At 41.6% G+C, this 27936-nt stretch overlaps 1 protein-coding gene and 1 pseudogene across 3 annotated transcripts in view; one reads left to right on the forward strand and one right to left on the reverse strand.

Annotated features, from left to right (window-relative positions):
- The window catches only part of STAB1 (stabilin 1), a 367238-nt gene that overhangs the window by 268771 nt on the left and 70531 nt on the right, over positions 1 to 27936 (forward strand). For all 3 annotated transcript variants that reach the window (XM_083156377.1, XM_083156378.1, XM_083156379.1), the window contains 2 exons: positions 966 to 1025; positions 25972 to 26031. In XM_083156377.1, the coding sequence (XP_083012503.1) occupies positions 966 to 1025; positions 25972 to 26031 (120 nt within the window). The remainder of the gene's footprint in view (positions 1 to 965; positions 1026 to 25971; positions 26032 to 27936) is intronic.
- LOC146029560 (5S ribosomal RNA) lies at positions 19201 to 19319 on the reverse strand (annotated as a pseudogene).

Raw genomic sequence — 27936 nt, forward strand, 5'->3', positions numbered from 1 at the left:
AGTCGTCTTTATTATGATATTATAGGACACAGTATAGTGGGGGTTATTCAGACCTGATTGCAGCGGTGCAATTTATCAGATAGCCGCCGCCCAGAGAGAGCGAAATCCCGCGCCATGCAAGTCTTTGAATGGCTTTGTGAAAATCGCACAGATCGGCGTTTAGCTGCCTATCCAATCGCAACTCACTCACCAACAAATAATTTTTCCCAATGTGAGCAGTCTGTGCGTAACACAGAACCTACTCTGCCGGTGCAATAGAAACAGCTGATCGAGGCCAGAGCTAATGTCACAGACCCTCCCTGAAAACACCTGGGCAAGCCTGCATCTTTCCTGTTACTCCCAGAAAATGTCCAGTTACCACCCCCAAATGCAGGCTTCCTGTCCGTCTACTTGCGAACGGCTTGCAGCAGAAACGATGCTGGATTTTATTGCTGAATGTCTTTGCGCATGCAAGCTATGATCCGTACTTATGCGCAGTCGATTGTCCGCTTTGCCAAATTTGCAGGGCTGCAATCAGATCTGAATAACCCCCAGTGTTAAGTACAGAAATATAGACACATGTAGATGTAGCACAGATTGTAAACCATAAATGATAAGAAACTATGGAATCCATATAAAACAGTAGGGTGAAAGCTGTCAATGAGAAAATACAAATAATAATAATATTAATAATAATAATAAATAAATTACTTTACAACAAATTATCTCAGCAACTTTGGAAATGCTGTGCAGGGACGCACAGAGGGCCTGATATAGAGATGCATGCAGTGCACTGCAGGTGGCCAATGACTTCAGCCTGCCCATGCTTCCGAGTCACACTGTGGCAGATTATCTGTGGATGTCTCAGTACAGTATGTCTGATTTAGGACCATACTTGGTCATGATAAATTTAAATTAATTTATTGATGTATGGATAATTGTTGGGACATATTTCTATCATTTTATTCACACTTTTTTTTCTGCAGGTAAATATGACTAGAGATGCATTATACCATACATACAAAAAATGGATCCAACTTCTTAAGGTAAATTCTGAAAATATATGTTGTCTTTAAAATAAGGAGGAACAAATATCTGCTGAATTGCTCAAATTCCCAAATATAGATTTAAAAAACAAGCAATCTGCAATTTCTGCAATTTCTATAAGGCGATCATTATCTTCTTGTGGCACACCCATACGTATAATTTAAGTTAGTTTAACACTATGAAATAACCACACGGACAAGAAATAACCACACAGACACCAACTGCTAGATTTCAAAAAGTTCAACAAGCATTTATTGGTTTGGTGACCAGGTTTAAAATAACTGTGGAGGATGGCAAAAAAAGGCACTACCGAAACGCCAGCCCCAGTCAACTAGATTTTAACTCAAATTACCAAGGAGGGGGACTTACCGCCCCCTCCAAACTGCATAACCTGCATTGCACTGACTACCCTTTACTCTGCACTGGAATGCCTTTTGTCCACCTGCATGGGAAGAACATGCAAGGCTTTGACCGCTGGCTGGTAGCATCTTCCCACCCATCTGGCTTTTATTAGCCAACAAGAGAATTAATTTAAAATCAAGGTAAAATTGAGAAGCACAAAAGCAGAAAGTTGGGGAGAGCAGGAGGGGCTTCCAAAAATGTAAAGAGAACGGGTACCATCTGACCTGAGTTAATATACCCCTATGCTGGACACCCCAATCTACTCCTTATAGGATGATAACTAACCACAAGGCTAAATAGGTCAAACCTTCCCCATTAAAACTAAACGAGCCTTAATATTGCTTCTAAACAATTGTCCCAAAATAAAGGGCTCTTACAGTATATGGCTTTGTGCCTATGCCATTGGTGGCTATGCATATAATTATTATATTCCTATCGGCCACGAGTAGTTACCAACCTGATATCTCTATCACTGTTGAGAACACAACAATTAATCCTACTCCGCAAGCTCGCTTCTTAGGGGTCATCTTAGACTCTGAACCGTCCTTTATTCCTCACATTCAACCTGCCTCTAAATCATGTTACATGCATCTAAACACATATCTAAAATTCATCCATACCTTACACAAGACAATACAAAAACTCTAATCCATGCACTCATTATATCACGCGTTGATTATTACAATAACCTCCTTACTGGTCTTCCTATGAAAAGGAACAATCCATTTTGAATGCAGCTAGACGTTCATCGTCTGCTGATTCGCTCTGCCAGTCCCTCCATCGGTTGCCTGTATATTACCGTATTCAATATAAAATACTTACATACAAACCATTACTCTGACTACGCCGACTTATATCTCTTCGCTTATATCAAAATATATCCCCACCCAACCCCTCTGCTCTGCACAAGATCTGCTTTTCTCATCCACACTCATTACTTGCTCCCACTTACACTAGCAGGATTTTTGTCGGGCAGCACCCACCATATGGAATGCACTTCCATGTACATTAAGAGGGGTATTCAATCTCCCGCCGCTATTCCCGACAGGGGAAATAGTGGCATGGCCATATTCAATGCTGTCAATGCTGTCTTCCCCAACAACATTGAACAGGGATCTCAGCAGAACGTGCCTGACTGTACAAGCAGAACGGCCGGGAATTGTCCAGCTCCTGACTGTAGCTCGATGATTTCCAGCCGCTTCTCGCACGCACGCCCCCGTCTCAGCGCTCGGCAGACAGGACATTAAATCCCGCCTGGCAAACCAGTGTTGAGCCAGCCGAGAACGAGATAGGGTCACAGCTATCCGGCCAGCCGGCAGTCGTGACCCTGCATTGAATACCCCTGAGCCTCTCCTCTAGCCTCCACACTTTCATGCGTTCCCTGAAAACTCACCTCTTCAGGCAAGCTTATCATATTCCAGAACTCCCACACAACCTCCAGTAGCTTTCATATCTGATTAAATCCTGTATTCTGCAAATTCTATATTTAGCACTTGGCTACCATGCTATAGAGCATATCTGAAGTTGTATCTCATCCACAGGCAGTTAAAAATGTTCAAAGTTACAGTATAATGAAGGTTACATTGCGCTCAGTGGTGGATGCACTGTATGATAGCACTGTTGCTGCTGTATGGAAGGTTCCCATATATGTAAAAACTTGGGTGTTTGATAAAGTGCATCACAAGTGTGTGTGTGTGTGTGTGATGCAGGTTAGGATGTCAATGAAAGAGGGATGTGTATATGCTATTCCTTTCGCTAGGTGTAGATAACTTGCAATGTGAAAATTACTGTCATGCACAATGTGATGTAGAGAGTATTTTATCAAGATTGCTCTCTGTTCAAGTACCTTGGAGTTGCTCTGCAGTACTTCTTATGTGTTGACACCTGTAGGGGACCACTCTTTGGAGTGGGTGTAAAGTAATTTTTGAGTAACACCTTTACCATAAACTCTTAATCCCAGGATGTATGTTCCCTCCTTGGTTACCGCACTGTTCTCTGCAGGAATAGTCAGTCGCGTGTGTTACTGCTACACACAGCCGGAAGACATGACTCCCAGAGCTGCCTCACTGACACAGGCTGGGGACATATGGGCCATTCCCCCAGTGGCATCACTAGGGGGGACTCCCACATGAAGCCCCAGTACCGTGCCTCATAGGTGACCACCAACAGCTCACTGTCTGGCAATGAGGATCTTGACACTTATCACGGCTAGCAGCAGGGTGACGGTGGGGGTCGGGTGCTACAGCTACCTGCGGGGCTACTGCGGCTGCCACATCTCTTGGTCAGAAGCCTAGCTGCATGTGCCCTCATGCCTGCCCCCCAGTGCCCATAGCAGCAACTACCCTGACCTTGCCCAATAGGTAATGCCACTATCCCCTGCACTGTAAGCCCCAGGTAAGGTGAGTGCAAATGTGTGATGTTACCCTGTATAATAGTATCTAACAGTATGCATGTTTGTTGTGTGTGTACAATACGCGCATGTGTGTGTTTTGACTATACAGCAGATATATACTGTATAGGGGGCACCAAAGACTTTTTTTGCAGGGGGGGGGGGGGGTTCTTTAGTTGCACCACTGAGTAGGAGGAAAGCTGTCAATGAGAAAATACAAATAATAATAATAACAATAAAAATAATATTATATATATATATATATATATATATATATATATATATATATATATATATATATATATATATATAGAAAAGTAAAGATGCACGTCACTCCGGGTCTGGTGTCAATCAAAGAAATTTACTGCGCAATGTCTACGCCGTTTCGGGCTGGGTCCGTCTTCAGGACATTAACAGTAGTGTACAACAAAAGTGCAATAAATACCTTACCAGCATATCAGGTCACTCCCCGCTGCCCGACGCTCACCGTCCGTGTCCCGCTGTCACTTCCGGTCCTCTGGGCGGAAATGACATGGTGCCGGCTACAGGAGCCGTCAGGAGAAGGGCAACACTGTGGGCAAAAGATTTACATAGTTCAAAACAGTGAAAAAATTTAAACTCGCTGTTACGCGAGCAAACGTGCATACAGTGAAAAGCAGCAGTGTGCAATCAAGATTAAAATAACACAAAACATACAATATTAATAACAATGCATGTACGGAGCTGTTCGTTTTTATGTGTGAAATAAAGTGCTTCGTGGATTTACTTTAAGGCCACTAGATGGCAGTGTCTACTGCTAATATTGTGTTATATCAGCGTGATATACTCAATAAAGAAATATAATGAGTCCATAGGGACTGATTTGGATAAAGTGCTAGTGCCTTAAACAAAACTTGATGGGTTAGAGTTTATTTAAAAAGGAAACCACTGTTTGTGGTGGTCCCCTGGCCAGTCTTTTTGGAGGGCGCTAAGCATAATCCAACCCCCCCTATTTAAACATTGTTAATGTTAAGGAGTATGATATTATATCATAAAAATATATCTCCCTGTGTCCTATTGCCGAGATCACCCCAAATAGATTCACACCAACACCTGATACATGGTGCTCAAAGGAAGCAATTAAGATTAATGGCCTCATTCAATCCCCAAGGGTTGACAGAGTTTAAGGTGTATATCCACTTGCTCTCTAAACGGAGCAGTTGTCTATCCCTGTCACCTCCACGTGGGGATGGTGGCACATGATCGATAATGCGGTACCGCAACTGCGCCATGCTGTGTCGAGCCTGTGCGTAGTGTCTGGCCACCGCCTGGTCGCTGGTTCCTGTTAGCAATGCCAACCTGATGGCCATCCTGTGTTGGGCCATGTGTTCTTTGAATTGTCTGGCTGTCTTGCCCACGTAGTTTAACCCACATGGACAAGACAGCAGGTAGACCACATACCTAGAGCTACATGTCAGGGAATGTTTAATTTTATACTTTTTACCTGTGGACGGGTGCATAAAGCTATCTCCCATCACCATGTAGTTACATGTTGCACATCCAGTGCATTTAAAACAGCCAGCTTTCCTACTAAGAAAGTGCTGTGTGCTAGGTTTGGGGATCCTGCTAAGGTCAGTCTTGACCACCAAGTCACGTATGTTGGGGCCTCTTTTGTAACTGGGCATTAGTTTAGTTTTGTGCAGGCTTTTCAGCTCAGGATCTGTGCTGATCATGGGCCACAGCGTCTTCACATCCGTCACAATGTTTGAGGTTTGTGTAGAGTACTGCGTTACCCATGTCAACATGTCCGAGGTGTTATCATTGGGTTCTTTGCTTGACCTCAATAATTGTTCTCTCGTTTTTTGGCATGCTCGGCCTCTAGCTCTAGACAGATCCTTTAGTGGGTACCCCCTTTGTAAAAATTTGTCTGTCATTTCATTGAGCTGTTGGTCGCGCATTTGAATGGTACTATTAATGCGGCATACTCGTAGATATTGGGAGTATGGGAGACCAGATTTAGTGTGCACCGGGTGGAAGCTGCCATGATGTAGTAAGTTGTTTCGGTCAGTGGTTTTTGTGAAAAGTTGGGTGTTAATAATTCCCCCCTCTATCATAATCTGGACATCAAGAAATTGTATCATGTTGCTGTCCAGTTTATAAGTAAATTTCACCGGGCTATTGGAGGCATTTTGGGTCTCGAGGCAGTCAATTAGCATTTCCTGGGGACCTGTCCAGAACACCAGGATGTCGTCAATGTAACGACAGTATAATGCAATGTGTTGTTGCATGACTGGTGTGAAAAAAATCTCCTTCTCCACACTGTACATGAATGCATTTGCATATACCGGAGCTGCCGCAGAACCCATTGCACAACCCCTGTTCTGATTAAAAAACTTTCCATCATGTGTAAAACAATTATGAGTAAGCGTAAACTTTAAAATGTCAAGAAAAAACTCAATGTCCGGTCCTGTATATTGCACATTGCCCGTGATGAGTGATCTAACAGCCTCCACACCCTCCTCGTGGGGGATGCATGTGTAGAGGCTGCATACATCTATACATGCCATGGTTAAATTTTCTGCCACCTGTGCAAAGTTAGATAGTTTTTGTAGCAGCATGGTGGTGACTTTCAAGTATGTGTCCATGGTCTGTATGCAGGCCTGCAGATGGTGGTCAATGTAGATAGCCAAGGGTTCGCACAGAGACCCCCGGGCAGATATGATGGGTCTGCCGGGGGGTCTCTGGGCGTCCTTGTGTACCTTGGGGATGGTGTAGAATAGGGGCGTCTTGGGTTTCAGTCTCAATAGCCGTTTTTTTTAAATCCATATTGATCTGTCCCTTCTCCACCGCTAGGGTCAGTAAGGAGTTAAGTTCTGCAATATATTGTGGAGTGGGATCTTTGATCAGTGGAGTATAGGTAGACTGGTCCAATAGTTGGCGGTCACATTCTTCACGGTAGATGTTAATATCTTGAATAACTATTGAACCCCCTTTGTCGGCGCCTCTTATGGTAATGTCATTCCGGGAGGACAATTGTTTTAATGCTTCTTTTTCCTCTTTAGTCACATTGCTGTGACTAATTGCTTGGGCATTGGTGCATTTTAAGTCCATCATCCGGGAAAAAGTTTTCAAAGTTGGGCTAAAGGACTGGGGGTCAAAAGTGCTAGTAGTGCCTAATTTTTTATTTAATGCTGTGAAAGTGTCTTGTGCAGATTCCGTCTTATTGCCCTGTTTGTCGAAAAATTCTCTCAGGCGGAGCTTCCTCTGGAATTTATAATTGTCCACCTTTTGTTGAAATTTGTCCTGGGATACAGTTGGTACAAAGCTCAACCCTCGGCTTAGTATCTTAGTCTCTGCCGGTGTGAGGGGAACTGAGGACAAATTGAAGATCAGGCTTTGGGTCCCTGTGGGGATTTGCGCCTGTTGCCCCCTTTGGGCCTGGCCCCCCCTCCTCGTGCGTTTTGGGGGTTTTCTGGATCGAAATTGGGATCGATCCCCTTCGATCTGGTGTACACCCCTAAAGGGACGGCCTGTCGTCTGTTTCTTCTTCTGGTGGACGTTTGCATATCGTTTTCGCTGGCTGATGTGCTCGAATATTCATTGTGTGGATTGGTGGTGCGTCTTTCTCGCCTGGCTCTGGGTGGTCCATTGCCCTTGTAATTGGTGCCCAAGAGTAACCACTTATAGACTCTGTGTTGTGAATAGTCAGCTTGAACTTTCAAGAGTTTTTCTTTCTTGAATTTGAGCACTTCTCTGCGGTGGGCCTCGACTTGGTTGGCAAGTTTGTTTAGCCATTTATTGTTGGTGTCCCCAGTTAAAGTGCTAGTGTGCTCATGTTCAAAGGTTACAATTTTTTCTCTGACCTCCTTTAGTTCTTTTGTTGTTTCCTCTATGACTAAAAGGATTAAATCCATAGAGCACTTGTTTAAAATACTAATCCAGCGTGTGCAAAATGCTGGATTAAAACGACCAATCGGGGGTACATTGTGTACCCGGAAGCCTCTGGGAATCTGCTTACTTCTAAAATAATCTGACAGTGTGATGCCGTGTAAGAGATAGTCCACTTCTCTTTTTTTCAAACGATATAACTGCGAATAGATGGAGCTTGTGCTGTAGGATCAAATGCAGATTCAGTGTATAAGATGTTACCAACATCACTGTCTGAGTAGCTAAAAGCATCCGTATTATCGCATGATATCATCTGGACCAGCTGTTCTCCTGTTGTATTAGCCATGTTGTCTGGGTTGTGGGGTAGGTGGTGGACTGATGACTTTGGCGCCGTAACAAAAAGTGCCAGTGCTTGGTGCAAAGAGTGAAAGGATAAAGTGCTGGTGCTTGTCACTGTGTGATTCCCGCTGCACGTGTTGTGCTGCGGTACTTCCTCACAGTGTTGGAAAGTCCTTGTTACTGGATAAAGTAATAAACAAGCCTGTGTGAGGGTGCCTTGACAATAGGGTCCGGTGTCCAGGATATGGGCGCTCCGGTCCTTACAATGTAGAATGGCTGGTGTCCGGCAACTCCTCCGCTGACAGGGGCAGCTATAATACTGGCCCAGGTGCCCGTGCTGAGGGCGAAATCTCACCAACGTATACAGAAAAGTAAAGATGCACGTCACTCCGGGTCTGGTGTCAATCAAAGAAATTTACTGCGCAATGTCTACGCCGTTTCGGGCTGGGCCCGTCTTCAGGACATTAACAGTAGTGTACAACAAAAGTGCAATAAATACCTTACCAGCATATCAGGTCACTCCCCGCTGCCTGACGCTCACCGTCCGTGTCCCGCTGTCACTTCCGGTCCTCTGGGCAGAAATGACATGGTGCCGGCTACAGGAGCCGTCAGGAGAAGGGCAACACTGTGGGCAAAAGATTTACATAGTGTTGGAAAGTACCTCAAAAGTACTTCAAAAGTATTTCAAAAGTACCTCCAGAAACCCCAGGAACCGCAAGGCTGTCATCCCTTTAGCGGTGACCACCCGGGCTCGGCTCGGAGGTGCAGACGCTTCACCCGCCGCGGACAACAGAACCGCCGACAAGAGAGCAAGCAAGCCACCGAAGACCAGAAGACCTTAGTGGTGAATTTATCATCACATATCCGCACCGATTCTGAGACACAGATATTGTCCCGTGGACTGTCTTTTATTCCATCTACCTGCCACAATGATCTCGAATGGACTCTTGACCAGCACCGCCTCTCCCGGCAATTACATCTCAAAGAATTCTTTAATAAATCCAGTAATCTACCGATATACCCCCCAGGGACGATATTCCCCCCCAATTACGTAAAATCTTGCCCCGCTCCACGTTTGACCCTGTGTCTCAAAATGTCACTATACAGACGTTTTCCTCTGTCACTAACTTTGAAGTTTCCAATAAAGTTAAGAAGCATGATATTGTTCCATTGAATGTCAGCAGGGAAGAACGCAGGGCACTCAAGGCTTTGTCAGACGACAGATCGCTAGTGTTCCGTCCTGCCGACAAGGGCGGAGCACTGGTGATCATGGATGTCGACAAGTATGAGGCCTCTGTTATGACGCATCTTAATGACGACAGTACGTATCTGTGCCTTAGGGGTGACCCTACGAAAATGTTTGTAACCGAGTTACACAATATATTGCAGCAAGCGGTGGATTCTGGCACAATATCTGGGGCGGTAATGAAAGCATTATTACCCTTGTATCCTCTGGTTCCACAATTCTATTGTATTCCTAAAATACATAAAGCCTTGGAGGATCCCCCTGGCCGTCCCATTGTGGCGGCCCGGGGTTCCCTGATGCAACCTACTTCTATCTATATCGACAGCCTGTTGCAACCCTGTATCAGAAAACACCCCAGATATTTGCTTGATACCACTGCTCTGCTTAATAATGTAGCTAAACTGTCTAAGTTTACCACTGATGTTTCTATGTTTTCAATTGATGTAAGTGCATTGTACACGTCCATCCCGCATGCCTTAGGTCTCTCAGCATTGAGGCGTTTCCTTAATGGTAATGCTGATTACCAAGGCCCTGATGTCAATTTGGTCATTGACCTTATGTCCATGGTTCTGAAAAAAATTTTTTTTATATATGGGGATCGATACTACCTGCAGCTCATGGGCGTGGCTATGGGGGTGGTGGTGGCCCCCTCATATGCCAACGTTTTTATGTTGGAACTTGAACAAGAGCTATTTTTTAATAACCCGGAGACTGCAGGCAGGATCATACAATACAATCGTTATATCGACGACCTCCTGATTTTTTGGGAGGGTCCCTCGATAGACCTCAGTAATGTGATTGACAATCATAATCTTACGGCTAGCACCATTAAATTCACTTATACGCACAGTCAAAGTGAAATCCATTTTTTGGATGTGCTATTACAGATTCAGAATGGGGCCATACACACTAGGCTCTACTCCAAGCCGACCAATAGAAACAATCTTTTGGCATATAACAGCTGCCACCCTAGATCCACAGTGAGAAGTTTGCCATACTCTCAGTTACTAAGAGTTAAAAGAATAGTATCCGACCCGGTAGTGGCCAATACCCAGATGGATCAGATGGTCAAACGTTTTGCCCATCGGGGATACCCACTTCGGGAACTTAGGGCATCTAAAGAAAAGGTCATGTTGCTGGATAGAAATGTCTTACTCAACCCTGTACCTACGGTTAAAAATACTGAGAACAAACTCCCATGGGTTACCACCTATAACCATCATAGTCCGGGTACCACTCAAATTGTGAAACATCATTGGCCATTGGTTCAGGCCGATCCCCACCTTGGTCTGGCCCGTACTTCAATTTTACCTAGTTACAAACGTTCTAAAAATCTTAGAGATATCCTGGTCAAATCAGATGCGTCTGCCAGCAATACCACTAGACAACGCACCCGGGTGGGATGCATAAGATGTTTGTGTACCACCTGTGCATTTATGATTCCTGGTGCCTCATTCAATCACCCTCAGACTGGCAAATCCATCCCTATTAGACACTTGTTAACGTGTAACACCCCCTTTACAGTGTATCATATTATTTGTCCCTGTGGGCTGTCATACATAGGGAAAACTGAACGTCCCTTCAAGGAACGTATGGCAGCCCACAGGTCATCTATTAGAAATGCACTCCTTAAGAAAAAAAGCGACCAGCCGGTCGCGCGGCATTTCTTGGAATCTAACCATAATTTATCAGCCTTGAAATATAGGATGATTGATCACATTCCCCTGTCCCCCAGAGGGGGCAACAGGGGGCTGTTACTTTTGAAATGTGAAGCCCGTTGGATAGCAAAACTGGGCACAATTTCCCCGCGGGGCTTAAATGAGTACACAGGTATTGGTGTCCTGTTATAAGTATTTTAAATCCAGATGTGTCTTGACACACCGATACAATCTGCTTCTAAATTCTGCACTAGCGTTATGGTCAGGATCATCTTATGTACTATGCACTAGTAATGTATAGGTATCATGTACACTGTTAGTCTATTTGTAAATTGTCTTTTTTTATTTTTATATTTATTGACACATTGGGTCTGTTATGACCCTCCTAATCTGTTATATATTGGCGTAACACCTAATACCTCATTTTTTTGTCTTTTTAATAATTGTATGCTGTTTTCTTTATTTGTTGGATAAGGGGGCCTACCCTGGGAGCAGACTATGATTGGTCTGTGTCCGATGGGCTGGGCACACCTACACGTTGGTGCGTGAGTGGGTGGTTCATTAGACCAACCCTCTGACGCATGTGACACCTGCACGCTATAAATGTTGTTTGCATCACTTGTATTTTTGAGCCTGAAGATAATACACCCGTATTGAAACGTTGCTAATAAAAGAGCTTTTTTTCACCGCTTTTTTTCACCGCTACATTGATTGGAGTGCCGCTTCATTCTACAAGTCTATATTTTTCCTGTTGAAGGCACACAACGCAGAACTACGTTTCTAGGAGGAGTGCCCAGCCCCGCAGAAAGTCTATATATATATATATATATATATATATATATATATATATATATATGCGAAAAAACAGGAGATGCGCACAATGCGCAATATAACAATTCCTTTATGTAATAAAACAATAGCTCATGTACAGGTAGGTTTAGAGTAATCAGCTTGCCAGCATGAATAAAAGCATGGAGTGCAGTCTCTTCCACGTTGTGCCAAAGCCGCGAAGCTCTCGATCCACCGTCGATAGGACCACCCACGCAAACGTCACTGGACACGCCTCTACGCGTTTCGTCACTCAATTGGACTTCGTCAGGAGGTGTGGTGTCAATGCTGGGCTTGTGCTTTAAATACCCGGTCTTTAATTAGCAATGCAGATCAGCTGTTCAAGATCATTTATTCAAACTTATGTTGGCTATTTCAGCTGCATTACTTCACGTGAACAAACATATACAATACTATAAACTTTTCATATATAAGGTTACGCAAAAAGGATAAAACTCAATCTTTTACAATACGTTTACATATACAATTCATAAGAAAAACATATAATTCCTATATCAATTTAATACTAAAAGTATGTATAAAAATATTTCATATAAAGGACATATATTTCACATAGTAAAAAACATATAAATACAAATACATTTCCACATACAGAAATCTTTAACATGTTGTTATAAAATTCAATAAACTTTTCTAAGAATACTTAAAAAATTGGAAATTTGGAAGGAGGAGGGAAGCGGAAAAGAGAAAAAGAGTTAATCAGTGCACATAATATTAATGACAATCATTTTCGTATATATAGGTCATTCTATCGATGTACCTTTATCATGATTATACATACAATAGTATCAACTCTATGCGATACTGCATAATACCGGGGCCGTACACACTCTGCCAATCCAGAGGAGCAGCGCTCAACAACACTGGATGACAGTATGTGCCTACCCAGGCATCCGCAATTACCGCAAAAAGGAGGTGAAATCATAATTTTCATTTAGACCACCCGGAGCCAGAGTCTGGAGCGTGTATATCCAAAACGTCTCCCTCTGACTCAGTTTTTTAAGGAGGTCTCCTCCTCTTTTATTTAAAGTTACATGTTCAATTGCCTTGAACGAGAGGGCACTGATATCTGAATTGCAGCAAGATGCAAAGTGCCTCGACACGGAATGCAAGAGATTTTTATTTTTTACATTTCTTTTTTTTAATAATAGTTTTTATTGAAGTTTTAAAATACACATACAAAAAGATCAGGGTAAGGACTAAAATTAAATGGGGTTAGGATAAAGATAAAAGGGGTTGCCAGATAAGACATATAAATAACATGCAAATGATAAGTGAGGGACAGTATAATTAATAGTAGATGATATTAAACACCACATAATGCACATTAAATGTGCATATTAATGATCAGGTAAGCCAACCTCAATATCCGCAAGTATCAAACATAATGGTTAGAGTTTGGAGAGTGTAGCATAGAGAGATCTGGTTGAGCATTGACAGGCAAGGGCTGTTGTTGTTTCTCCCTATACTGAACCCATTTAAACCACCTCAGGGACATTGATGAGGGTGCTGTAGAGTGCAAGAAGTCTGCAATTTCAAACAGGTAATGCTTGTGTATTTTATTTTCGATGGTCTGTATAGTTGGGGTGGCAGAGGATTTCCACAACTGGGCAATAGCTGCCTTCGTAGCGATTAATATTTGTCCTAACAGATAGTTGTCCTCAGTAGACCATCCCCCAGGGCAGAAATGGAACAAAGCAATCAACGGCTCGGCTGGTATATCTATCAGTAACACATTACGAATTAGAAGAAACACATCAGTCCAAAGTGGATGGAGGAGAGGGCAGGACCAGAATACATGGAAAATGTTTCCAATATGTCCACAATTTCTCCAACAATATTGGGATACGTTAGGCCATATTTTGTGGAGGCGTTCCGGGGTAAGGTAAGCTCTTTGAGATAACGTTAACGGGAAAGAAAAGAGTGTCTTTTGTTGGTGCACCTAAAGATAGAGATATTTAGTAAAACGTCACTTTTATTAAATTCATTAAAATAGTTTGCGAATATAAAAAGGAAATGACAAGACATGAGACAACATATAGTGAGATAAAAAAGGATAAAAATCCTTACACCTAGTGGAAACCCCACTGTCTATTATCCCAATCAATCTTAATAACTTGTGTGGCTCACAGTAATGGGTGTGTTCCCATTTAATTATAACGTGGATCAGGGATGTTACTAATGTATACTTAATGTTACAATTGACCCTGTGCTTTCTCCAGCATTCGCAGAAAGAGAATAGGTACGCATCAATGGATTGTTACCGTGCATGATTCAATCTGGCTTTTTAGATTGAATCATGCACGGTAACAATCCATTGATGCGTACCTATTCTCTTTCTGCGAATGTTGATTGCAATGGCAGCAAGTTAGAACCACACGGACATATCACCTAACAATCTTATATGACAGCATACCGGCATTGTCTTAAAGCGCAGCCAAAGAAATGGGGATTGCCATGGCAACCCTAATAAACAAATTGCAGGACACTGCGCTAAGCACAAGTGTTTGGCAAATCACTGACAGCAGGCTAGACATATGTACTCAGAACCACGGATGTACTCACTATGACATATTGGGCAGCATACACACGGGACGATCGACCCACATACGTATAGACCTACGTTCCGGCAATATTTAAATCCCACGGATAAATCCCATGCAAGTGTTTAACTCAACTAGAGCCGCATTTCTCTCTACGTAATGGATTAGCATTTTTAAGCCAGTACCAATAACACTGAATAGAGACAATGACTCTCTGCCTTTTGAGATTGAATTATGCACGGTAACAATCCACTGATGCAGGTCTATGTTCTTCCTCCACTGCGAATGTTAAATGCACGTTGCTGTAGGAAGTATTTCCCCTGGAATGTGAAGTAATTGTTTTTCAGCACCATTTCAATACAGGACAAAATAAAATCACAGAAACTATCATTAATGTTCACATCTTTGTCTAGATAGTATTTGACAGCAGCTAAACCCCCTTCATGTGGGATACAAGTGTACAATGACTCAACGTGTACAATTGACGTTGAGTCATTGTACACTTGTATCCCACATGAAGTGGGTTTAGCTGCTGTCAAATACTATCTAGACAAAGATGTGAACATTAATGATAGTTTCTGTGATTTTATTTTGTCCTGTATTGAAATGGTGCTGAAAAACAATTACTTCACATTCCAGGGGAAATACTTCCTACAGCAACGTGGAATTGCTATGGGTACGCCCTATGCGCCCAGCCTAGCAAATTTATACCTTGGGCAATGGGAAGAAAATAATGTTGAGATCAATCATACATATAAAAACAATATAAAATGTTTTAAAAGGTATATCGACGATATCTTGATCATTTGGCATGGGGACATCTGCTTGTTCAATACATTTATGGTTGACATTAATACTAATTCCTATAATCTCACGTTTACGTCCAATATAAATCGGGACAAAATTGAATTTTTAGATTTAGTCCTCGATACAAGCAGTTGGATAGAAGGACAAAAAATTGACACATATACACACATAAAAACAGTAGATAGCAACAGCTATGTCGATTATAAAAGCTGCCATCTAAACAAATGGCTCAATAATATACCCTATTCGCAGTTCGTCAGAATTAGACGTAACTGCGAAAGAGAAGAAAATTTTGATGAACAGGCAGATGTCTACAGCCAGCGTTTTGTAGATAAAAATTACCCCATGGAAACCATTAAGAAATGCAGAGATCGAGCTCGTACAGCATATAGAAAACAGTATTTAGAGTATAAACCAAAAAACTCGTATAACAAACAAATTCCTTTCATCACGAAATATAGCACGGATAATAGAAAAATTCAAAACATTATCTCTAAACATTGGGATGTTCTGTTGTTGGATCCGATCCTATGTATGATTATCCCCCCAAAACCACAGATTATTTTTCGGAAGGCTTATACCCTCAAGTCCAGATTAGCCCCTAGTAATTTAAAAACAGAAAAAATAGTTGGTGGTATTTTACCTATTTTTGGGTTTTACCCATGTGGTCGTTGCAAGGTGTGTCGACACGCATGCAGAGATAGACAAAAAGTATGGGACAGTGAAAAGAAATGCTCTTGGGATATTAAAAGCAGAATGACATGTATGTCAACTCATGTCATATACTTGCTAGAGTGCAAGTGTAAAAAAAGATATGTTGGAAAGACCAAGAGAGTATTAAAAATCCGCATTCTTGAACACATTAGAAATGTAAAAAATAAAAATCTCTTGCATTCCGTGTTGAGGCACTTTGCATCTTGCTGCAATTCAGATATCAGTGCCCTCTCATTCAAGGCAATTGAACATGTAACTTTAAATGAAAGAGGAGGAGACCTCCTTAAAAAACGGAGTCAGAGGGAGACGTTTTGGATATACACGCTCCAGACTCTGGCTCCGGGTGGTCTAAATGAAAATTATGATTTCACCTCCTTTTTGCGGTAATTGCGGATGCCTGGGTAGGCACATACTGTCATCCAGTGTTGTTGAGCGCTGCTCCTCTGGATTGGCAGAGTGTGTACGGCCCCGGTATTATGCAGTATCGCATAGAGTTGATACTATTGTATGTATAATCATGATAAAGGTAAATCGATAGAATGACCTATATATACGAAAATGATTGTCATTAATATTATGTGCACTGATTAACTCTTTTTCTCTTTTCTGCTTCCCTCCTCCTTCCAAATTTCCAATTTTTTAAGTATTCTTAGAAAAGTTTATTGAATTTTATAACAACATGTTAAAGATTTCTGTATGTGGAAATGTATTTGTATTTATATGTTTTTTACTATGTGAAATATATGTCCTTTATATGAAATATTTTTATACATACTTTTAGTATTAAATTGATATAGGAATTATATGTTTTTCTTATGAATTGTATATGTAAACGTATTGTAAAAGATTGAGTTTTATCCTTTTTGCGTAACCTTATATATGAAAAGTTTATAGTATTGTATATGTTTGTTCACGTGAAGTAATGCAGCTGAAATAGCTAACATAAGTTTAAATGAATGATCTTGAACAGCTGATCTGCATTCCTAATTAAAGACCGGGTATTTAAAGCACAAGCCCAGCATTGACACCACACCTCCTGACGAAGTCCAATTGAGTGACGAAACGCGTAGAGGCGTGTCAAGTGACGTTTGCGTGGGTGGTCCTATCGATGGAGGATCGAGAGCTTCGCGGCTTTGGCACAACGTGGAAGAGACTGCACTCCATGCTTTTATTCATGCTGGCAAGCTGATTACTCTAAACCTACCTGTACGTGAGCTATTGTTTTATTACATAAAGGAATTGTTATATTGCTCATTGTGCGCATCTCCTGTTTTTTCGCATGTTCTGTATTGTGCCGTGGGATCGGCCATCGGAGGAGCTGCACCGTACAGTTTGAACATATATTGGAATATTGAAAGGACTAGCGCGGCCTAATTTCTTCATATATATATATATATATATATATATATATATATATATATATATATATATATATATATATATACTCCATCCAACTCCCAGACTGGGAAAAACGGCACTCAGAGACAGACGATGATATTCAAAAAAACTTTTTTTTTTTTTGAATATCATCGTCTGTCTCTGAGTGCCGTTTTTCCCAGTCTGGGAGTTGGATGGAATACATACATTATTCTGGCACCAGAGCACGCTAAACCAGAGTATACGGAGTGCCGGCAGTATTGTATGGATATATATATATATATATATATATATGTTAGCTTTGGATGAGAGGCACCACTTGTGCTAAATTGCTGGTATATAACAATAATATTCCCTTAGTTATAAAAGGTGTCAGCCTGTCTTTTAGTGAGAGTATTGGTACGTTACTAGAGATTTATATATAGCGATGTAAAAAGACAGTGGCGACTAATTGTTGTATATGAGATAAATTAGATTAAAAAATAATATTTAATTGGATGACAATAAAAGGGTATAACAGTGGTAAAAAACAATAGGTGTATACAGATGGACATATAGTAAAAGGTTAATGAGTTAAAAAGGGCAGACGGTAAAAATATATATATAAAAGCAATATATATATATATATATATATATATATATATATATATATATAAAATATATATAAAACAATGTTGCTGATAAGTTGAGTACAGATAATAATAAGGTGCTTAACTTATGAGATGGTAGGAGGTAGGTAGCCCAACACGTTTCATCGATGTAACTTCATCAAGGGGTAGAGGGCAAATGAATTCAGACCCATATTTATACCTGTATAAAGGGTAATCTATGACATCACTTCCTGTTACTTAATTAATAAAAAGTGGCTATATGTGTCTTAGCATGGAGTATGGACTAAACATGCACTGTGTGGTAAACTAGGCAACTGGTAGGCATGATCGCTAAGTTTAAAAAAAATGTAAGTGGCTAGAAACATTTAAAATTAAACTTAGTTCGTGAATCGCGGCACTTGTTTCCGGTATCCTTATAGCGCTAATGCGCATGCCCGGCTCCTTAGTGTCTTAGGGATGTGATGACCTTCTCCGCTAGCGCGCATGCGCCGGGGGACTGTAGGTCTGACGGAGTGCCTTATTCTTCTTCGCACAGCTCTTGCGGATGTGTCCATAGTAGCGGGTGCCGGCGGCCATTTTGTTGGAGTATTTTTTCGTAGGATATCTATTATAATGTGTCTTGTGGCCATCTCATTGTAGATTAACGTGCCATAGGAATTCCATATAGAGAAACATAAAAAGACATAGTAATTTAAACTGATCAGGGCTGTATTATTTTAGATTAATGCGAGAACAATTTAATAATCCGATTATTAAGGTGTTTAACGGTGGTGTACAAGTAATACTAATATAAATATAAATAGTACAACTGTTATGAATAGGTGATATACTTAATTAGTGGTGCGTGGACGTGACCCAGCTAGATAATTCCTGCTGGGAATCATAGTGAATAGTATGTATATATATATATATATATATATATATATATATACAGTGGTCGAAGTGGAAATTTTGAAGTGGGGGTATGGAAATTTTGAAGTGGGGGTATGGAAAAGTAAAGAGTGAATATAGTGCGCACCTTCGGACACCCCCCTGTCCATCAACATCCCCTGCCAGACTGCCCCGTTGTACAGGGGTATTACAAAAGCACAATATGTGCTGCTGAGTGATCAGAGAGCATCCTGAGGGGGAAAAAAACCTTTTTTTTTTTATCTACAGATTAAAGTGGGGGTATGCCATACCCCCGTATACCGCCCCACTTCGACCACTGTATATATATATATATATATATATATATATATATATATATGCAGTGTCTAATAAATAATTAATTAAATAGTGCTAGATAAAAAAGGCAAGAGAGTGCTAAAGTGCAAATGCTGTTTGTTGCATGAACCATATAACTCTCCGGTATTGGTCAGGCTCCCTATCGATACTACAGCACCAGGTTTTCCCAAGAGGTCTCCCATCTTGATACTAGCCTGCCCCAACACTGCTTAGCTTCCCAGATCGGATGAGATTGGGCATAACGAGTGTGGTTTGACTGTAGATTGATGCAGCGACACCTGGAGATTTTTAATACTTTATTGGGTCCATACAATATAATATACAGGTTTGGTGTGGATGGTGTGATAAAAAATAGAAGAATTTTGAAAAGATCACTTCTGGGTTGGGTGGTAATATCTCCTCCAGGATAGGATCCATGAGTAATAGGTTCCAATGTTTTCTCAGGCTCTGTTTGATTTTAGGTTCATGTTGGTTAAACGTGGTGATGAAGGCAATTTGTTCTTTTTTCTCCTTTTTTGCGTTGTATTCCAGCAGATTTTCCCTTTTGATGTTCCTCACTTTTGTTCTTGCGTTCTGGAGGATTTGACTAGGGTATTCTTTTTCTTCAAATCTTTTGTTGTACATCTCCAGTTGGGTTTCACCTTCCTCGTCTCTGCTGCAATTTCTTTCGATGCGATTGAACTGTGAGTACGGGATGTTCTCTTTCCACTTGCGCAAGTGATTGCTCTTGAAGTGTAGGTAACTGTTTGTGTTGACTTGTTTGATGGGATTCTTTGTGTTCACTTCGGAGCCTTCGCCCATCAATACCAAGTCTAGGATTTCAATCTTGATTTTATTGATATTGGACGTAAAACGCAGGTTCATTTGAGTATCTTCAATGTATTTTAAAAAATCTGTAAAAAGCTCTTCATCACCTTCCCATACAATTAAAATATAATCGATATATCTCTTGTAAAACCTGATGTTGTCTTTAAAAACATGGTCTGTGTATATAAAACGTTTCTCCCAACTTCCCATAAAAAGATTCGCAAAACTGGGTGCAAAAATCGTGCCCATCGCTGAACCACATCTTTGAAGATACAATTGATCCAGAAATTTAACATAATTGTGACTTAGAATAAAATTCATGATATCACATATAAAAGAATTGTGTTGTGGGGTGAGCATCTCATCCTCTTCCAGAAACTCTTTGCATGCTTCTATCCCCTGCTGATGCTCGATTCAGGTGTACAGCGACTGGACATCAATTGTGGCCCAATAAAATGAATCCTTCCATTTAAAATATTTTAAAAGATTTAAGACCGTGGTGGTATCCTTCAAGTAGGCTGGCAGGTTCGTCACATATTTGCGTAAAAAGATGTCCACATATTCTGACAAGTTGGAGGTCAGGGAATCAATCCCTGCCACTATGGGTCGTCCTGGTGGATTTTGCAAAGACTTGTGTATCTTGGGTAAGAAGTAAAAAATTGGACCTCATTAGGTATTGGTATTCTTCTTTGGTGATGATTCTTTCACGCAGTCCTTGAAGAAGTAGTAGTCTTAGATCCTCAATGAATTCTTCTCTTGGATCTTTACTCAGTGCTGTGTATGACACTTCATCACCCAATAATCTGTTCACCTCACATATGTGTGCAAAACGGTCCATAATCACCAGACCCCCCCCCCCCCCCCCCCCTTTGCCAGCTTGTTTTAGGATGATTTCGGGGTTATCTTTCAAATGTTTCAAAGCCTTCTCTTTCTGCATTTAATAAATTTTTCTGAACAATCGGTTCCATTTCTTTCTCACACAGATCTTTCTTCACTAGGTCATATAAGATCCCAATGTTGTTGCCTTTTGATTCGATTGGATAATACTTAGATACTTGTTTCAACCCAGATGTTGATCTACTTTCATAATTTTGTATATCGGCATTCTCATTCTTGGCGAATTGTCATTTTAATGTAAATTTTCTTATAAATTTGTTTAGGTCGATGTAGGTTTCAAATTTGTTCATGCCCCCTTTGTTCCATGTTCATTACTCATGGATCCTATCCTGAAGGAGATATTGCCACCCAACCCAGAAGTGATCTTTAGGAAATCCAAGAATCTGAAAGACATTTTAGCACCGAGTCTATGAACGTCAAAAAACACCCAAACAAACCCTGGTTTGAAATGCACGGGTTCCTACAAATGTGGAAAATGTAACATCTGCAGATTTGTCCACCCCACTAGAAAGAAATTCACTAACCACAATGACACTTGACACTAAAGAGTACCACATCAAAGGCTTCATGAATTGCAATACCACATCTGTAATTTATCTTCTGGAGTGCCCTTGCCATCTGAAATATGTGGGCAAAACAAAAAGACCTCTTAAATTAAGAATACAGGAACACAGCCGGTACATAAAGAATAAAAATCGACAGCCATGCTATATACAAACACTTTGAGAACCACCATAACGCCAACCCTGAAGGATTGACTTTCAAAGCCATTGAATGGGTAAAACTAGGACCAAGAGGTGGCGATCTGGCGAACAAATTGTCCCAGCGTGAAATGTATTGGATTTTCAAACTGAACACGCTGCATCCTTTGGGCTTTAATGACAACTATGAGATAGCGCCATTTTTATAAGGTCATACCGGCTTTTATCCTCTTTAATTCTCTATAAAAAAACTCTTTCAAAATTCTTCTATTTTTTATCACACCATCCACACCAAACCTGTGTATTATATTGTATGGACCAAATAATGTATTAAAAATCTCCAGGTGTCTTGTGCACCACTAATTAAGTATATCACCTATTCATAACAGTGGCACTATTTATATTTATATTTATATGATTATCACTTGTAAACCACCGTTAAACACCTTAATAATCGGATTATTAACCCCTTCACGACATTTGACGTATATATACGTCATGGTCGGGAAGTACTTCCCGACACATGACGTATATATACGTCATGACTTCAAACTGTCACTGCGTCTAGAGACGCAGTGACAGAGGGACGATGTCTGCTGTCCCCGACAGCAGACATCCCCCCTCGCCGCCCGGGGGGGGCAGGGATGCCTCCCCCGGTCGGCGATCGCTGTGATTGGCTGTTCAAATCTGAACAGCCATTCACAGCGTTTCCTGTGTTACCGGCGGCTAAGCCGCTCGGTAACACAGGGATCGGTGGTGATCGGTGCTGTCAAGTACAGCACCGATCACCACCGATGTGCAGCCCCCCCCTCGCACCCGCCGGGCACTCACCCGGCAGCAGCAGCAGCTCCCCCGGCTCCCCCGGCAGCAGGCAGCTCAGCGCAGCAGCGCTGCCCTCCTCCCCCCTCCCCCCCGCAGCAGCAGCAGCAGCATCAAGCTGCACAAATAGTAAAATATAGTAAAATTAAATATTAGTACTGAATATATATATATATATATGTATATATATATACACACACATATATATATATATATGTGTGTGTGTGTGTATATATATGTATATATATATATATATACACACACATATATATATATATATATATGTGTGTGTGTGTGTGTATATATATATATATATATATATATATATATATATATACACATACACACACACACACATATATATATATATATATATATATATATATATATATATATATAAAGATATTCCCGACATATGACGTATATATACGTCATGGTCGGGAGGTACTTCCCGACCGAAGACGTATATATACGTCATGGTTTTAAACTGTCACCGCGTCTATAGACGCGGTGACAGTTTGGAGATGTCTGCTGTCCCTGACAGCAGACATCCCCCTCGCGGCGATCGCTGCGATTGGCTGTTCAAATGTGAACAGCCAATTGCAGCGTTTTCTGTGTTACCCGCGGCTAAGCCGCTCGGTAACACAGTGATCGGTGGTGATCGGTGCTGTTAAGTACAGCACCGATCACCACCGATCGCCAGCCCCCCCCCTCCCACCCGGCAGCCCCCCTCCCTCCCACCCACCCGGCTGCCGCAGCGCCAGCACCCCTCCCACCCCCCCGCCAGCCGCAGCGCCAGCCCCCCTCCCAAAGCTGGTGACCAAAATGGGGTCACTTGTGGGGGGGTTCCACTGTATTGGTGCTTCGGGGGTCTTGCTAATGCGACATAGCACCCACCATTCATTCCACCACCAAATATCACTCCTTCCCTTCTGAGTCCTGCCATGCACCCAACTGGTATTTTTTGGTCACATGTGAGGCATTGCCGTACTCGGGAGAAATTGGGGCACAGATTTTGGGGTGCTTTGTCTCCTTCATTCCTTGTGAAAATGAAAAATTTTGAGCCAGAACTGCATTTTTCTGTAAAAAATTACATTTTTTTTACAGAAAAATGCAGTTCTGGCTCAAAATTTTTCATTTTCACAAGGAATGAAGGAGACAAAGCACCCCAAAATCTGTGCCCCAATTTCTCCCGAGTACGGCAATGCCTCACATGTGACCAAAAAATACCAGTTGGGTGCATGGCAGGACTCAGAAGGGAAGGAGTGATATTTGGATTTTGCAGCACAGATTCTGGTTGAATGACCCCCGAAGCACCCATACAGTGGAACCCCCCCACAAGTGACCCCATTTTGCAAACTACACCCTTCAGGGAATTCATCAAGGGGTATAGTGTACATTTCAAACCCCCAGGGGTTTCACCAATTTTGATACAACTGAGCTGTGAAAATGAAAAATTAATTTTTTTCATTTTCACTGCCCAGTTGTACCACAATTGGTGAAACCCCTGGGGGTTTGAAATGTACACTATACCCCTAGATGAATTCCCTGAAGGGTGTCGTTTTCAAAATGGGGTCACTTGTGGGGGGGTTCCTAACTTTTAGCATCTTATGGTGCCTAGAAACCTACATGGTGCCTAAAAAATAATCTCATAAAAAGGAGGCTCCAAAATCAAGTAGGTGCTCCTTCTATTATGAAGCCGGTGGTTTGGTCACCGTGCACACTAGGGCCACATATAGGATATTTATGAAAACCAAAGAATTGGGGGAATCAATTTTTAGTCACATTTCTCTAGTAAAATCTACTGTGTTCCTTAGAAAAATGTATTAAAATTGCAAATCTGCAAAAAAAATGAAATTTTGAAATTTCACCTACACTTTGTTTTAATTCCTGTGAAACACCTAAAGGGTTAACAAACTTCCAAAATGCTGTTTTGAATACTGTGAGGGGTGCAGTTTTTGAAATGGCATCATTTATGGGGGTGTCTCACATACAAGTCCCTCAAAGTCACATCAGAACTGAACTGGTCCCTAAAAAAAATCAGTGTTTGAAATTTTCTTGAAAATTTGAGAATTTGCTATTCATATTGTAAGCCTCCTAGTGTCCAAAAAAATTAAAAGGAAGTTGAAATAATGATGGAAACATAAAGTAGACATATGGTCTATGTTAGTTATTAACTATTTTGAGTGGTATGTTTATTTGTCTCTCAAGCAGAAAATGTGACATTTTGCAAATTGCTAAATTTTCCATTTTTTCACGACATTTTGGTATTTTTCACAAAAAACCACAGACTGTATCGACCCAAATTTACCACTAATTTGAAGTACAATGTGTCACGAAAAAACAATCTCAAAATCACTGGGATAAGTAAAAGCAAAAAAAAGTTATCCCCACTTAAGTGATACATGTCAGATTTGAAAAAAAGGGCTCTGTCAGGAACGCAAAAACTGGCTCTGTCAGGAAGGGGTTAAATTGTTCTCGCATTAATCTAAAATAATACAGCCCTGATCGGTTTTAGTTACAATGTCTTTTTATGTTTTTCTATATGGAATTCCTATGGCACGTTAATCTACAATGAGATGGCCACAAGACACATTATAATAGATATCCTATGAAAAATACTCCAAGAAAATGACCGCCGGCACCCGCTACTATGGACACATTCGCAAGAGCTGTGCAGAGAAGAATAAGACACTCTGTCAGACCTACAGTCCCCCGGCGCATGCGCGCTAGCGGAGAAGGTCATCACATCCCTAAGACACTAAGGAGCGGGGCATGCGCATTAGCGCTATAAGGATACCGTAAAAGTGAACTAAGTTTAATTTTAAAGGTTTCTAGCCACTTAAAAATGTTTTAAACTTAGCGATCATGCCTACTAGTTTCCTAGTTTACCACACAGTGCATGTTTAGTCCATACTCCATGCTAAGACACGTATAGCCACTTTTTATTAATTAATTATTAATTAATTAACAGGAAGTGATGTCATAGATTGCCCTGACAGGCATACAGGTATAAATATGGGTCTGAATTCATTTGCCCTCTACCCCTTGATGAAGTCACATCGACGAAACGAGTTGGGTTACCTACCTCCTACCATCTCATAAGTTAAGCACCTTATTATTATCTGTACTCAACTTATCAGCAACATTGTTTTATATATATTGCTTTTATATATATATTTCCGTCTGCTCTTTTTAACTCATTAACCTTTTTATCATATGTCCATCTGTATACACCTATTGTTTTTTACCACTCTTATACCCTTTTATTATCATCCAATTAAATATTCTTTTTTAATCTAATTAATCTCATATACAATAATTAGTCACCGCTGTCTTTTTACATCGCTATATATATATATATATATTTATTAATTGAAAATTCCTAAAAGTAAAATACTTTAATACAGATTATCTTGACAAATTTGGGAATGCTGTGCAGGGACGCACAGAGGGCCTGATACAGAAATGCATGCAGTGCACCGCAGGTGGTCAATGACTTCAGCCTGCCTATACATCTGAGTCGTACTGTGTACAGTACATCTGATTTAGGCCGACCTTGGTTATGATAAACAAAAGTTATTTTATTGATGTATGAAATATTTAAGACAGAAAATCTAGAGACACACAAGTTTATGGATCATGAAAGGCATATATCTGGCATTTTATTTAAAAAAAAAATTTTTTTGCAGAGAGATATGGAGGAAGTTGCAGTTTTCCACGGACACTCCAAATTCATCCAACTTCTACAGGTAACTTTTGAAAATATATTTTGTTTTTAAAATAAGGAGGAACAAATACCTGCTGAATTGCTTAAATTCACAATTATTGATTTACAGAAACAAGCAATCTGCAATTTCTATAATCACATACCTCCCAACTGTCCCATTTACCGCTGGAACATCCCGATTCTCGGGGACGTTCCGGCGTCCCTCCCGGGGCCGGCAGTGTCCCGGGGGGGGGGGGGGGGGGGGCAGTTGGTAGGCTTCCCCGTCACTGGCTGAGCATCACTGGCTGAGCATTGCTAAATAGATGCTGTGCGCACAGCGTCTATTCCCACAGCCGGGGGGCTAGCGGCATGGCTAGAATGTCACAGAGCCTCTGGGCCATGCCCCCACAGCATCAAAATGGGTGCGCGACCTCATGGAATGATGCAAATGATACGTCATGTCCCCTTTTTGGCAGGCCATGTCCCCTAATTTCGTACACCCGCATGGAGCATGGGCACTTTAAATTTAAATGAGTGTGGCCAATTCCTCCCCATCTACTTCCCCTCCTAGGCAGTCTTAGAATGTGCCCTCCGGGAGCTGGTCACGCTCTGGTTGCTCCAGGGCATAATGTTATATCTTGAAGAAACAAGTTTTGCACAAGAGGACAAACAGGCAGGGTCTTGCTACTGCCTGTCTGCAACATGGGAGCTGCCAGGGGGACTCGGCCGCAGCTGCGTGCAGCTCGCGCCCGGTCCCCGACTGCAGAGACCACCATCTCCGGAGTAGACGGCCGCCACTGTGCCCCATTCTCCCTCAGCCCTACTGCCTCTGGCAAGCCAGGCAATCGGTATGTATGCCTGACCCCCCGGTTAGCCACGGGGTCAGTTTTCAAAGATGGTGGTAAAGCAGGGTCCCTTTTGAACATGGCGCCATAAAAAGGGAAAGGGAGCTACCATGTGGTGTGCTCCCAGCATCCCCAGCTTCTCCCCAGCGTGACTTTAACAGCGGCAGCCAATTTAATATATTAGGACGCAGCTGCACGCTTCCAGGAGCTTCCCCAGACTGTGACAGTCTCTAGACTCAATAACAGCACTCTCGTTCTCCAGACCTGCTACAGCTCCCCCAGGTTCTCTGAGCAGACAGTGGGGTTTAGAGCACGGTGAGACAGATTGGGCTGTATGCAAATTAGGCTATAGCGCTCCCTGATATATACCATATTGCTGTTGTTAGCCTGTGAAAGCTTCTACCTTCTTTTACTGTTTTTCCTGTCCAGTGTTTCACCCTGGTTTTCTATGTACTATCATCACAACTGTGTACAGTTTTTAACTTGCTGATTGTTGCATATATATATATATATATATATATATATATATATATATATATATATATATATATATACATGTATAAACTGTAATTCAATCACAGTTAACATGGCAGAAGGAAGCTCCAAAAAGTGTAATGCAAAGCTTACACAGTCTGCTGAGGGTACACTGGTGTGTGATAACTGCACCCCAGATCCCACTCTCACTCACCTTACGTGGCAAATGGTTCTCCTCCTGGCCCTGGCCTCGGCCAGAAGGGTCTCAGATCTTGGAGCTCTCTCCTTCTTACCAAAGGTGGTATCGGCTTTCCACAACAACCAGCCTATTGTGGTGCCGGCCTTTGTGGAGGATACTCCTGAAACCAGAACTCTGGATGTTGTCAGAGCTCTGCGGATTTATGTGACAAGGACAGCATCCATCAGGAAGTCGGATGCTTTGTTTGTCACAAATGATCCAGTCAGGCGTGGCTGGCTGGCCTCCAAACAGACGTTGTCTCAGTGGATTTGTCTATCTGTCAGGCTTATGTCGCTGACGCGCGACGTCCTCCTATCTCTATTACGGCGGTTTTTGCCGTTTTGACACCTTTGTCAAAACGGCAATGACGTAAAATTGACGCAGGTCGCCC

This window comes from Crinia signifera, chromosome 8, assembly GCF_055691185.1.
Source record: "Crinia signifera chromosome 8, ASM5569118v1, whole genome shotgun sequence".
Classification (NCBI taxonomy): domain Eukaryota; kingdom Metazoa; phylum Chordata; class Amphibia; order Anura; family Myobatrachidae; genus Crinia; species Crinia signifera.